Source organism: Teleopsis dalmanni, chromosome 2 (assembly GCF_002237135.1).
Source record: "Teleopsis dalmanni isolate 2A chromosome 2, ASM223713v2, whole genome shotgun sequence".
Lineage (NCBI taxonomy): Eukaryota > Metazoa > Arthropoda > Insecta > Diptera > Diopsidae > Teleopsis > Teleopsis dalmanni.
The window spans coordinates 192,100,697-192,115,518 of record NC_051847.1 but is presented as its reverse complement, the minus strand read 5'-3'; the positions used below and the strand labels follow the sequence as shown (position 1 = coordinate 192,115,518).

General features: G+C 32.0%; 1 protein-coding gene across 1 annotated transcript in view; it reads right to left on the bottom strand.

Annotated features, from left to right (window-relative positions):
- The window catches only part of LOC119676452 (vacuolar protein sorting-associated protein 13B-like), a gene marked incomplete at its 5' end in the record, with an annotated part of 20,336 nt that extends 5,514 nt beyond the window's left edge, over window positions 1-14,822 (bottom strand). The window contains 15 exon segments of the mRNA XM_038087692.1: window positions 7-1,746; window positions 3,214-3,368; window positions 3,441-3,925; window positions 3,984-4,736; window positions 4,792-5,059; window positions 5,129-5,214; window positions 6,615-7,663; window positions 7,737-7,964; window positions 8,277-8,433; window positions 9,147-10,514; window positions 10,576-11,036; window positions 11,100-11,749; window positions 12,611-12,809; window positions 12,870-13,816; window positions 13,887-14,822. Coding sequence (XP_037943620.1) covers window positions 7-1,746; window positions 3,214-3,368; window positions 3,441-3,925; window positions 3,984-4,736; window positions 4,792-5,059; window positions 5,129-5,214; window positions 6,615-7,663; window positions 7,737-7,964; window positions 8,277-8,433; window positions 9,147-10,514; window positions 10,576-11,036; window positions 11,100-11,749; window positions 12,611-12,809; window positions 12,870-13,816; window positions 13,887-14,822 — 9,482 coding nt within the window.

The window sequence follows — 14,822 nt, the reverse complement described above, 5'->3', positions numbered from 1 at the left end:
ACGTACATAAACTAATGTCTTATCATTACGATCTGCTAATATTTCAACTTTATCTACAGGACATGCAAACAGTAATTTATCCCATTGTGCATCCAAAGCAGCAAACACAGCCGAGGTTAAAAATATATAAGCACGCTGTGTTTTTAACGGAACGAGAAGTGTAACTTCATGATAGGCCAATATTTGATCAGTGCTTAACACTCCTGGTAGTAATTTCCAAATTCGATATGCAGACGGAATACTCTCTTTATTGTAGTATAATGACGACATACGCTGTTGTGGCATTGCATTGAAGCCCACAGATTGCAACATACCCTGCCCGGTAAGTGCCACCAATTCAGCAGCGCCACTTATTGGTTTTGTAAAAGCGCCAACAATACCTTTGCCAACACCTGTCACAACTTCGACCGGTGAACGAGCTTCAAGTGTATGCCTCGCTATGCCACCAACCGCACCAAGTAAACTTATACCAAAGCCAGTTATACCCTGTGTAAAGCCCTCAGTAAAGCCCTGTGGTCGTGTACGACGTAATGCTTCTGTGCGTTCTAAATGTTCGGTATCCAAGGTAAGTCTATCTAAGTTACGCGCTACTGAAGCTGCTAATTTTGTGACTGAATTGACCGTACCAGCAGTTACATTGCGTAATAGAGATGCAGAACCCTGTGTTATGCCTACAATAAAACCCCACGGACCACGAAACAGACCTTGCACCGGCATTGATACAAAATCACGCAAACCAGTTGTAAACGAACGCGCTAAGCCACTTGGACTACCTAGTATTTCCAGTGAACCCACAACCCAACCAGCACCGAATATAGCGCCCGATAAATAATGCATACCTAACGACTGTCCGAAACGTAATGGCGCAGTAATAATATGTTCACGTTCATATGTACCAAACGAAAGTGGTGAATGATCCAATGCTATATATAAACGCACAGATGTGTGTACTGACAATAGCACACTTAATGGCTCAATACGAAATGAGCGCAACTGTAAAGGTTCTGATATGCAAATCGCTTGCGCAGCAACGTCACGTGGCAGTAAATTTTCGCCTGCTTGTAATGTAATAGGAAGTTCCTCTGCTGTTGGCACAAAAACACAATTTGAAGGTTCACATTCTACCATAGCATCTAACAAATCATTTAAGTAAGCGTCTTCGATATAAGTTCGTATTGGACTAAAACTACATTTAATCGAGCATAATTTAAATTCGTCGTTGTAAAAATTTAAGACGAAAAGTGCCATAAACGAACGACTTTCAAGATTCCTATAAGTTTGATCCAAGTCATGCACTTGTGGCATAGAGTTGGTACGTTTGTATAAGTCTTGTGCACATAGCACTACAGGGAAGTCATACTTTCCAGAAGTATATAGTTGATTATCAATCTGTAAATTTGTAAATGCAATATTTAGTTGACGTTTATCACTTTCATCCTCGTACGAGAGTAGAAAGTCATCGCCGTACAAAGCGAAGATCTCACGTTTCACATAATCACGATCTTTGGAGTCTGTGTTAAGACAGAAATTTACTTCCTTTATGAAAATTTTAACGTTCGTTGTCATTTTTTGCTGAAGTTCTTCACTAAAATGGGAACACTTTTGATGTATTATGAATAATCCAGAACTGACACTAGAGTTCTTATAGTCTAACATCAAATTGGAATGTTTTTTAGTTTCAGCATCGAGTGGTGGATGAGATGTGAGCAGTCTTGAGCGTAGATCTTTAACAGAGAATTCCGTTTGCTGTAAAAATATTTTTGTATTTAAATTATTAAAAGATATACATAAACTTCTATTTCTTAACATAGAGTTATTAACATAAATTATATAACACAATAGCTAATCTGGGGTATATTTATATAAAGTATTTTTGAACAAGTTATTTACTATTAATCTTTTTAAATAAATTAGGTCATAAATAGAAAATAGAGAATAATAAGGAATAAAATATGATATCATTGTTACAAACGGATAGCCCCTAGTGAAGAGTGATATCATATAATATCATTGTTGCAAACGGATAGCCTTGAGTGATGTTCATATTGTGATGAACATATTTGTGATGTCATATTTGCTGATATTTGCTGATATATAGTAGTATTTGCTGTCTCCAGTAGCCAAAGTTTGATTATAAGACAGGTTTTAAAAAACGTAAAAGCAGATTCTACGACAATAGCAAGATTAAATTTATCACAGACTAAACTATAACGGATTACACACGAAAACTATAATAATGTGTATTAAACTTTCAAGGGAGTTCGGCATAGTCTACCATAAAACATCGTCAGCAAACTTTAGGGACTAGTTGGTTATTGCATATTTACCACAAGATCGATTAAAATATCTTAATAACATTAAAATATCTTAACTTTCACGGGTCTAAAAAGATTAAACGTTTATTGTGTCTTCAAGATAATTCTCTTACCGACTCTTTTTAGACTTATATGTCCCAACTTCCATGACTCTTGTCTCTATGTTTTTTTATTCAATACAATTATTTCTTTGTTAAGTATCTAAATATATCAGAGAAAGAGTAAACCAACAATTCAAATTTTATATAATTAGCAGAATTATTATTTTCTGAACTAAAGGAATTTATTTGTCCATCTTAACTCATAAGTTAAAGATTCAAGATTAGATCACCGATTTTTTTAAATAGCGAGTAAGGCGCTGAAACCCCCATATCAATGCGTGAGTACAATATACTACAAAGCCTTCCATTGAAAAGATAGTGTCTTCTCGACACTTAGCTAACAAAATTATTTCACAAGAAGAGCTTAATACTTATTTAACACGAATAAAGCTGTCATCATTACGTATTCAATCTACAGTTCTATGCTGTGTTATGAAGTCTATCTGTTTATCTTGCCTCTCGATATGCACGTATAACGGATCCTAAAAGATCTGTACTTTCGTTCTACTGATGTTGCAAGGATTCTGAATAGGTTAGAACCTTTTCTGTTCTTTTAAACACTTTCGTATTCCCTATATCTTATTTTACTTAACCCACAATACCATCATTTATTTTCATTCTCCTACATTAACACCCAACCATATTTTTCACCAATATAAAAGATAGTTAAAACCCAATAATAATAGATTCAGTTTCCAGAAAGTCTACACTTAAGTCAGATTAATCACATAAGCTAATATTTGTTTATATTATAGTTAAATATGTTATGATCATATACATATATAAACATTATTTACCTCTGTTATATAATAAATTGAAAAACGTATCACTCTATGTTTATCACAGATTATAATTTTTACATCGCCATGGTTTGGAATATGCAGAAACTTTTCCCAAGATTTATCAGTGCTTATTGGTTTTGACCAACATATTTTATTTTTCTTTATTTGATCTAAAAATAATATAAATAAAAGATATATATATATAATGATCGAAAAATATTATATAAAAGAATTTTACTCACCATCATAAAGTGCAATTGTTAAATTACATACGGAAGACTCAATATCTGGAAAATTTATATACATTTCCGGTGGTGTATAGAAACAGTTACTGTGCGCTGGCAAAAGTTGAAACCAATCAAAATGGCGCCCATGATATTCTGACACAGTACTGGAGACTTTGCTGTTTTCCGAAGCTTTAGTTTGTGCAACTACAAAAACAATATCTGTCTGATTGTTAAATAATATCGAAGGTGATATGTCATCAAACACATTTAGATAATGTATGCCATTTTTTTCAATCAAAGTCACTACAAATGGCAATGAATCGCTTTCATTTTGTATGCTAAGGCAACGACGCGTAAAGGGCATCGATAGTGGAATGGGTATTGAAATTTCAGAATCATTAGAAAATTTAATGCAAACAAAATAAACAAATGCAGTATCGTTAGTGCGCTTAGACTTCTTTACGTTCAAATCATAAAATGAATCGATGTTCAGACCAATGCTATGGAAAGTAATAACACTGTTGATTTAATTTGATATAATTATATACAATATATTACCAATTAGTAGCAGACATCACTGTTTTCAAATGTAGTTTCTTGGCGTCCATATCTAGTGTCCTCACACATTCTCTAGTTGAACTTTCTTTGTGATCCATTGCGAATGAGAGTACATAAAGCTCATGTTTAGAAAAATTAGTAATGACATATTTCGTGCATAATTTAAGTACCCTTCGTTCTTTTTCAATTGTGTACAGTAATACAAAATGTAACACCTCTCCAGAACGTTGTATAACAATATCAATACTAGAATTGCTAGCTAACACTGAATGTTTACCGCTACGCACATCATTATTTGCATCTAATAAATAAATGGGTTTTGAAGAAAACCAAGCGGTTCCATTTCTAATATCTATAGTGAAAGCACCCTTAGTAGCAAAAATCATTGTAAGACAATTCGATTCTAAACTAATACGCTCATTGGTAGTTAAATTACAGAAACCAATATTCAAACCGGTAGCATTGATAAGCAACGCCCATGGTGTTAACTCTAAACATAAAGTACATGAAAAATCACGTGATAAGCCAGCATTGTAAATAATGTCAGCTGTAGCACCGCTTTCAGTGATGGTACGTTTAACACGTTTCTCCTCATTATCACTTAGGGGCCAATCAGCGTGCGTTTCTTTTCCCAATTCAGTTAAGGCATAATCAATATTCCAGATCTGCTGATCATATTTAAAGAACTTAAACCAATCAATTGATTTTAAACTCAACATATAGCTCGTCGTTGTTGAATTTGTGCTGGAGAAGCTAAATATTTAAAATATATTACATTTAATAATCTAATTTCGATTCTATTACTTACTTATAAATGAAATCCAACTGATGTTCACTTAAATGTGTTGCTGGCACATGTAGTGTATGTTTGTCACCTTCTCCGTTTAGTTGGAAGTTGTCTTTTGTAAAACTCTCTGTAACTCTCACAGGACATGTAAGCATTGAGAGTATTTCAAAAATTGGCCAAATTGTTATTAGCACTTTTTGAGGTTGGAACTTATCCGTTGTTAACTCTGGAATATCTTCACGTAAAACCCTAACCCAATAACTTATGAAATCATTGTTGTCAGTTGGTACTGAAATTATTTATTAATAAAACTTATATTTAAAAAGAATTTAATATTATTTAATATTGTTTTTATTACTTTTAACAAGCCATGGTAATCCTTTATTCGGTCTTAGAGGAATATCACCACTGCGCTTTTTGCTATTACTCTCTGAGAACTTTAATCTGTGAATTTAGCACATAGAAAAATAATTTTAAAAAATTGTAGTAGCATATATATATATATATATATGTTAAGAGCGTTCTGCTCTACGGCTGCGAAACCTGGCTTACCACCAACAACCTGATTCATAAACTGCAAACTTTTATAAACAAATGCCTTAGGAGAATTCTGAAAATTTGGTGGCCCCGCACTATTAGAAATTCCGAACTATGGTCAAGATGCCGCCAACTTCCTATAGCAAACGAAATCAAAAAGCGTAAATGGCAATGGATCGGGCACACTTTGAGGAAGGCACCAAATGAAATCTGCAAACACGCATTAACATGGAATCCTCAAGGAAGCAGAAGACCTGGTAGGCCCAAGCAAACGTGGAAGCGAACACTGGAGAAAGAAATCCAAGCAAGCGGAAAAAACTTTGGAGAAATTAAAACCCTAGCAAAAAATCGTGACAGTTGGAAAAAGTTCGTTATGGCCCAATGTTCCCATGGGAACGTACTGGATTGATTGTATGATTGATTGATTGATTGATATATATATATATAATGGGAAAATTGTAAAGCAGCACTCAGATTGAATTATGTGAAATTCAGAGATATACTAAAATCCACTTAAAACAGTATTCAGATTAATATAAATTAGTGAAATTCGACTACCTTTCTAGATAGTAGCGCAGCAAAGAATAAATTGATTACAGAACGGTAAAAGAAATTCGAAACACGGCACTGGGTTATTACGCCGATACTTTAACAATGGCCTATACCGGAAAGTGGATTATGCAGGAGTTACCGTGATTAATAACAGATGGAATTTATCAACCACTTTCTACATGCAAAGTGACTTGATCCTCTATAAAATTATTTCTTTAATGGTCGAGAAGCAATAACGAAGGTAGACTTTTCTTTCCTTTACACCACCTATTTAAGATTTTTCACAGGCGTGTGCAGATTTTATAAATTCTCCTAAGCAGCTATACTCAGACATTTGAGTTATTGATGCGAATGATGGGACAACAGAAGTAACTTGTACAGTAAGTCAGAAATTTCTGGAATAATTCTGACACAATAAAAATGAGAACAAAAAAAACACAATTTTTAAATAAAAACCTAAAAGGGCTTGATGTGTTCTTTGTTAGAACTTTTTTTCAATAATACTCAAATTTATTTTAAGTCTCGTTCCAAGAAATCATATCTAAAACTTACGGAACGTTTCCAGAACATACTATTCATATATATATATATATATTATCATGCATTTTTAAATTTATCTATTTCATAATTTTATGCAATATTATATCGTATTATCGTATATTATATCGTATAATGTTACATATATTATTTTATAGTGTATATCATATACCATATAATTTACAACATTCTACAAAAAGATTTACTTAATTAATTACCTTATATTAATGTTCGAGTTCCTGCGTACATTCCGAAAGAAAGAAGATCGGCCATTCTCATCTATAATATATTCTTTTGGTTGTATATTCTCATAATTAACACCTTCTTTACGGAATTCTAGACGCAATTTGTTTGGTATCATTGATATCATTTCTATTTGACCTTTAATAAGTAAAAATACTTGTGTTGCAGATAATTTTCGCTGCTTCACAAAAATGCATTTGTCACCAATGCGTATTGGATATTTAATAGAATTTCCATCAAGTTTCAATGTTATTGGTATCGATTGAGAAGCTTGTATCATTTGAGTATCATCATCGCAAATAAAGAATGTCAACTCCTGATTAAGATATTCACTGCGAAACGAATAAAGATGACATTCTTTGGGTTGTAATTTGATGCGTTCTGTAGTATCAGTTTGGCCAAAAGAAAGACACGAATGTGTACGATTCACTACAATACATTTCGGCAAAAACGTATTACGTATACGTTTTGGGTTTTGATCCAATAAATTTTGCCAATGTTGCTTCGAGCTAAGTATTGTATGTATAAAAGAAGGACCAATATTGAAGCGCAGCTTATCAAAAACAAAGTTAGCACATATATTACTTTGCTCTGAGTTTTTAAAGCGTATATAGCTTTGTATAGTAGTCTCTTCTAGAAAGTAGAGCATATTCAAGAATCCATAATCCAAATACTCTATACTACAAATTAATGAACTGTCAAGTGCATAGTTATTAAGTGAATGGAAAATAGTATGAAAACTCATATTTTTTAGATTAAGTACCAAAAATGTTTGACTAATTTCTATTGAATTATTTAGTTGATATTTTTTCAAAAATATTGGTAGCTCTCCAGTTTCCTGTGGTTGATTTTTTAATTGTATGCAAAAAAGATTGCAACTGACCAGCAATTGTACTTTAGGAACACATGCAGATTGAAATGACGTATCGATACGCATACAACCCACTAAGACTTTGGGATGCAAAAGAAACTCAGAATCTGTACGTTCAGTTTTAAACATATCATCGATCTTAAAGCTGGGTATCTAGAAGAGACGACATTGAAAATTCATATTTTTATTAACCAATATAATTGAGTACTACAGATTTTATACTTACTGATTTCAAATCTTCATCTTCTTCACTATTTTCAAAGCAAGCTCCATTTACTGCGACTACGGACTGCAATATTACAACACGCCAAATGTTGGCACATATTTCACGTTCCGGTAATGCAATCTCCTTTGATACTGTCTCTGACAACCAAAAATCACAAAAATGTAAAAATGCACTGTGCACCTCACTATAGTACTCCATGCGACATTTAATGTGTACGGAACTTGTTATCTAGAAAAAAATTAAAAAAATTTTGTAAAAGAATGCAAGTACTAAGGCTGTGAAAGATCTATATTGTTTAGTTGATGAAGGTGAAGAAAGATACTAAGTACGGATCTACGTGCCAATTGTCACTTTTGACGACGAAGTGCTGGACTGTAGCAATAAATTACACCATTAAGTACACTCTTTCTTTCGATTACAATTATTGTATTCTTCTCATTTAAATTTAAAAGAATTTGTACAGAATCTTTAATATTAATTTTAAAATGTTCTTCAATACTTTAATTTGAAGACTAGACTCAAAAAGTTGTTTGAACTTACCGCCATTGGCACTGGATATACATGAATTTTAAACATTTTCCGTGGTTGTGGGTATCGCCAACAAATGATACCATAATTTTTTTTTATAATTTGTATTTGATATGGCAAAGGCAAGAAAGAATCTGTAGCCGTTTCAACAAACTGAAATGCGCCAGCTCTGTAAAATAAAATGATTAATAAAATTTAATTGTTTACTTTTTACCAAGGCTATCAACCGATATTCTACCGAAATGGTTTTAAATTAATTCATTACGATTTTTCATTTAAAGACACGCTCCAGAGTATCTTGAAAACATTGAACCGAACTAATTTTTTAAATCTCAAGAGAGTAAGACGGCTTCCAGATGTACTAAAAACTGTCTTGGTTCATTTGAAATCCGAATACATCAACGCGTGTTAAGTAGTTACTTATTATGTATAATAATATTTATCTGCAATATTTGCCCCAATTACAGCTTTAAGGCTCATAATTTTAAATCACATATATATTCATTTCCAAATGCACACACTTATTTGAACTGTATTGACTTCCGGCTTCATTCGTTTAAATTCGATAAATTTATTAGGTTTCCTCAAATTATCACAGGTTAACTTCAATTAGCACGCACCTACACTGTCATATTTTCCCTATCCAACACAAAATCAACCTATCTCACGCCACACTACATCCTCACATAACTATTCGTCTAATAAGGTTTTCCTATTTCTTATATCATAGGTTCTCTCAGGTTACAACACCAACCCATGTGTCTCACTTGCTAATTCATATATTTATACTATAATGCCTTCACGTTTTTTACTATAAAAGTTCTTTTCCAATAACAATTTTCACAGTTTACACCCTTCTCTTTTAATAAACATATTACAAACCTCAAATCGTCTTGATAAAATTCACCATGACTAATATCGCTTTTACAATTATCATATTTTCTCAAATGTGCATTATTCTTTAATGTGGGTGCCTTCAGCAATATTAAACGATCAGGCTGCATATCACCAACACCAAACGAGGGACGTTGTAGAAAAAATTCCTGCCAAGCATTTCGATTAAACTCCATAAGTCTTTTATAACCAAGATTTGCTTCTTGCAATTGTTGTAGCTCCTTTATGCCTATATCTGCGTTTAAGACATTGAATTTAACTGTAGCCATTATCAATGGCAGATTATGCCAAGGTTCGCTCAGAAATTCTGCGGATACTCGTACTGTGGTGGGATGTAAGCATATGTAATGATTAACTTCCAAATGGAAAGCAGCAATTCCCAAGTTAATAGTGACTTTTTCGGGACGATTTAAAAATTTCGTATTTGCTTTCAATTCATTTAAGACGAAAGTACAATTATAATCCTTCTCATTGAAAAATTTGATAACAATATTTTCACATTTGAAATGCAAACGATCGACATTGTAAAATTGTTGTCGTATTAAAGCAATTTTAGTAGCACGCATAACTGGTACCGCGGAACGTATGGGAAAGCAAGGATTTTGCAATAACGTTATATAGACTTTTAGGACATTTTGTATTAGTTGCTTGATGAGCGGTTCATTTAAATTAATGATAAGAGTTTTTGATAAGAGCACATCAACTTCGATTAAATTCATTTTAGTGCGATTCTTTTTAATACAAATCAATGGTGGTGGTATACCAGTGGCATCCACATCACCAGGACGTGTTTCAAGTATACAGTCTGTAAATAAATCATTACTTGTTGAATTTAGTGCAGAATCCTTCAACTGCGACAATTTGATATTTAAATCAAAAACTGATAGCGTTGTTACAGCATCATAAATATTTTGACAATACATGAAACTTGGCTGTGATATTGTTATAGAAAACAATGGTATGGGCAACATATCATCCAAATTTTGCTTAACATCAAATATTTTTATAACAAAAACGCCTGCTACTAGTGATACTGTACACGGTACATGTCGCAGCAGTGTTTGTGTGTTGCTATCAATACGTTCTTGAAGCCCAGTGCTATAGATACGTGAATTATTCGATTGAAAACCAGAATCAGTTTTTACAAAATTTTCTGTTACTTCATCGGCTGAATCAAGCACAGAAACTGAACCACGTGCTTCTTTATGCAATTGAGCAGATCTTTGTTCACTAACATTCGTACGTAAAATAGTTGAAGAAGTTGAGTTCATACGCGAATAGCTATCCATACTTGCTGGTATATATTTCAATGACGCCGACGTCTTTCGCTGTGTTGTAACAGAATTGGGAGTTAAACTAAACCAAAAAAAATATATAAATAAATAAAATTAAATTAAAGAAATTATCACAGTTTTACCTTAAGATATGCTTGAAACGTTCTATTAAACAGCTTAAGAGAAAAATTTGATATGTATTGAGTGAAGCAATAAAATCAGAAGCACAATTAAATTCTACCGCCTGTCCACATACGAGTATATCATTATAGGTCATACCAGGTGCAAATGTTGCAATAAATGTGAAATTATTAAATATTTCCGAAAGTTGTAAAGTGGTCTTTCGATTTTGATTGTTCCACTCAAAAGCTGGATTCGTGCGATAAGCATTATTTGTTTGTTCACGCATGTGTGTTAATATTTCATTCCAATTGCCTGTCACAATCGATATATTGCCTAAAGTCATTTCATATTGGCGATCCTCTAATACTGAACCCGGTGTACCAAGTATACCCATTTGAGCTGCTTTACTAAATACATCCATACGTATTGGATTGCGTTGCAGTGGATTCTCCAAGTTGGGTGTAACTTGTATTTGATCTATCTATATGAGAAAATAAAAAAAAATATTATACTGGAAATATATGTTAATAAGTTAATTACATACTCGCCATATCAGCACTGAACAACTTTCTTTGCCCGTATCAAAAGGTAAATATAAAGTAAATCCTTTGCTGTTTAAATGTATCATTGGTAAGTCGGCTGCAGTTATTGGCTTTATGATTTCACTTTTTATATGGTCAGGATTTTCTTTTCCAAAAGTTTTGTCTGTTATATTTTTAGTATTTGTTCTCTCTCCCACACACACTTTTGCCAAAGGTGTAAGAAATTCTTTTATTACATCTAAATCCATTATTATTTCGAGTGATTCCATTGTAATTAATACTTCAGCTATGTTTCGATTAAGTTCGCCTTTTCGTTTAACGCCAATTTTTTTATAAAAGTTTTTCAAAGCAGCAGTTGTGATAATCACATTGCAGAATGGTAAATTGGAGCTTTCTCCAAGCATTTTGATGCGTAACAACTCATTAACTATCCACTCATTTTGTTCATTCAGCTTATAGTAATTAACACAGAAGTGTCCTATTTTGCTCGTATATTTTGAATAGTCCTCACGTTTATCTACCGTTGAGAGTATATCTTCCAGTTCAAGTACAATTTTAGCTTTGCGTGACTCATCATTATTTTCCAATTCAGCAATTATTTTTGTTATTGTCCATTGATAGAATAATGATACCTCGTTTATATCAGCGTATTCTTTATATAAAAAAAAATTTATTAACATATATATTGTGTGATTAAATAAACTATATTAAAAATAATGTTATTCGTTTAATACTATTAATAGTATTGATAAGAGAACCAAAATTATGTAAACGAGGATTATAAACAAGTTTTTTTTTATAATATGGGAATATGGAAAATTAAATTATATCGTCAATGAAACATAGTGAGTAAATTTGCTCAGAACGGACGACTTTACTTTTATTTCAATATTAAATCAAGACGCATTAAAAATTGAAATCGTACGAAGCAATGTTTTGAATATGTACTTCGAGGTATTAGAGCATTATGTTTTCTGATCTTGTATATAGCTGAATTTGAATATTTGACTCATATACTTTAAATGTTCAAAAATCAAGCTGTGGGATGATGGTCAAGCTGTTTGATGGTGCTCGAGCTACTTGATATTATTTTAGTAGCTACAGTTTATATAACTTCAAGCGATTTAATGTACTTAAGCTAAATTTTCTGAACAATTAAATAATTCATTAACTAATTAAAATAACAATTCTATAAGCTCAAATAATATTTAAAGCTTTAAGGCACCAAAGATCCCTAAATTAATAATGAAATTAATATTTTAATAAAGTGGTCTTTATTGTTTACACATTAATACAATAAAGTATTATATATACAATACATTATAGATTACTATTGCACTAATCTAAATGTTATTTAAGGTTTGAAAAATCTTCTATACGCGTTAATGATTTTTATATAGTAACTATATAAATGTACAGTTTTAATGGAATTAAGTTTTGTAATCGAAAACAAATTCATATCAAAATTATATCCAAAAAAACTACTAATATTTATGTTTTATTTTATACTTACTCTCTTCTGAATAAAGTGATATTTCCGAATTAGTTTCCAGATCTAAAAATTCTTTAATTTTTGAGTTTTCCTCCGTAGCTGTCAAAATTTGAAACGGGTTTGATACTTTGGCAGAACTACTTCTAACTGGTGAAACCATTACTTTAATTCGATCTAAGACATTTGTTAATACGCTGACATGTTGTTGTAGTATTTTAAACTAAAATATATAAAAGATATATTAATTCCAACCAATTTGATATTAAAATTATAAACTTACCTTTTGTGTAGATATACAAAATTTTATTGGTGTGGTGTCAACATGTAAATTAATTGTATAGATATTTTTCTTATATATTTGGTTTTCACATTTACTATGCGAAATGAAAGGCATAGCTTCGGCATCATTGCTGTTATATATATCCACAATATCTACATCCGTGCTATCAGCTTTTTTCTTAGAACTACTATGACTCTTCTCTTCATTAGAGCTATAGTCAGTGTCTGGTATGGAAGAATTATGTTCAGTTTTACATTTTTTCCCCGACTCTCTCACATTTTCTTTGTTTGTTTTTTTAGTTTTATTTTCATTATGTCCAAAGGATTTCTTTTTAAATTTTTCCTCCTTATGTGTTGCAACAATTGTGAAAGCAATATTTGTGGGTTCTAATAATATATTAGTTGAAGTCGCATCTACATTACTAAGTGATAAACTATTCATTGCTATTGTCCAATTGAGCGTATCTTTTTTATCATCTGCAAAAAGTAATTTATTATAAAGCACACCACGGTTAATGTTCTCCACTAGTGATGACTTCAGCACTGTTTTAGGTAATAGCAATAACGTGTGATTGGAAAGCACATCTTCGGAATTATTTAAGAAATGTTCACATATATGCAATTTACTCTGTGCTAATTCTATATAAAAAACTAAAGCCTTTGAAATTTTAAACCATTCATGCTGTGTCTCGTCCTTGCTGTTAGGCGGTGTTGACACACTTGTTTCTATATCAACTTTCTCATCACGTTCAGAACTTACATGTATTGTCTCTTCAGGTTGTGTTATCTTTTTTGACAATGAATGTCTCGAAGATCGACGTGTTATTGTTTTTGTAGTTGCATTAAGTGGGTTCAGCATAGCACGTGTATTGTTTGGTTTAATTGTTACTGTAGGATTAATTGTTGTTTGCAGTACTTGAACTTGTGCTTCTGCATCGACAGTTGGTTCTTATAAAGTAAATATATTATTAATTATATATTATGTTTAAATATATTGCATATATAAATGTAAACTTACCTTTTTCACCAATAATTTCAAATTCTTCATAGCATTTAAGGAACTCAAGCATTTTATTGTCTATGTAAATGTTGTATGGTTCCATCCAAGCAGCGACAACGGTTTTCAACACCTGTTCACCTTCATTTGTTTCTTCTTCATTAGGTATTTGAACATAGACTTCTAACCAATTACGATATGTTTTTCGCAAGCCACCAGCAGTGGTGAAAACTTTATGTTTCATTTTCTCATCAACACAATTGGCACAGACTACGTCAACATTAAATTCTTCAAGACTCGCATTCAACATATTATAGGTGTGATATTGACGTTGATATATATAAAATTTAGTAAATTTACACTGTAAGTTAATAAGTTTTTCAGTAGCTGGCAATTGCTGCTCTCCGTATTTAGCTAATTTCCAAACCATATACGGATGATATTTCAGTATACATCTCACAAGGTGATCCGTAATAATTAGATCACGTTTGGAGAATTCTAAACTAAAATTCTCACAATTTAAATCAAATTTTCGTTTAGGAACTTCATCTACTTTCCAATGTTGTGGTTGCACCAAGCTACCATAAGTCATTTGCAATTTTGGTAAATGAAGTAATCGCACAGAACTGTGTGAAGTTTTATTTACCAAATCCAAACTAAAATTTTTCAAATCAATCTTATAATTATCATAGCAAGCATCGACTAATACACTGGGCTTATCTGGTAATTGGCAGGTGGTATGTACAAGTTTATTTGGCTTAATTGGAGTTGAGAGCGTACCGTATAAATGTTCGATTCGGCAACTAAAAATTGGTAAATTTTGTTGCATATTTATTGGAAGACGTCGCTGTGTCTTTTGAGTTTTTTGCGGTTCAACTTTGGCATAAAATTCAAATTTAATATTTTTAATATCAAATTTATATATGGAAAGTGGTATGTGTTCCATAAGCGCATCGT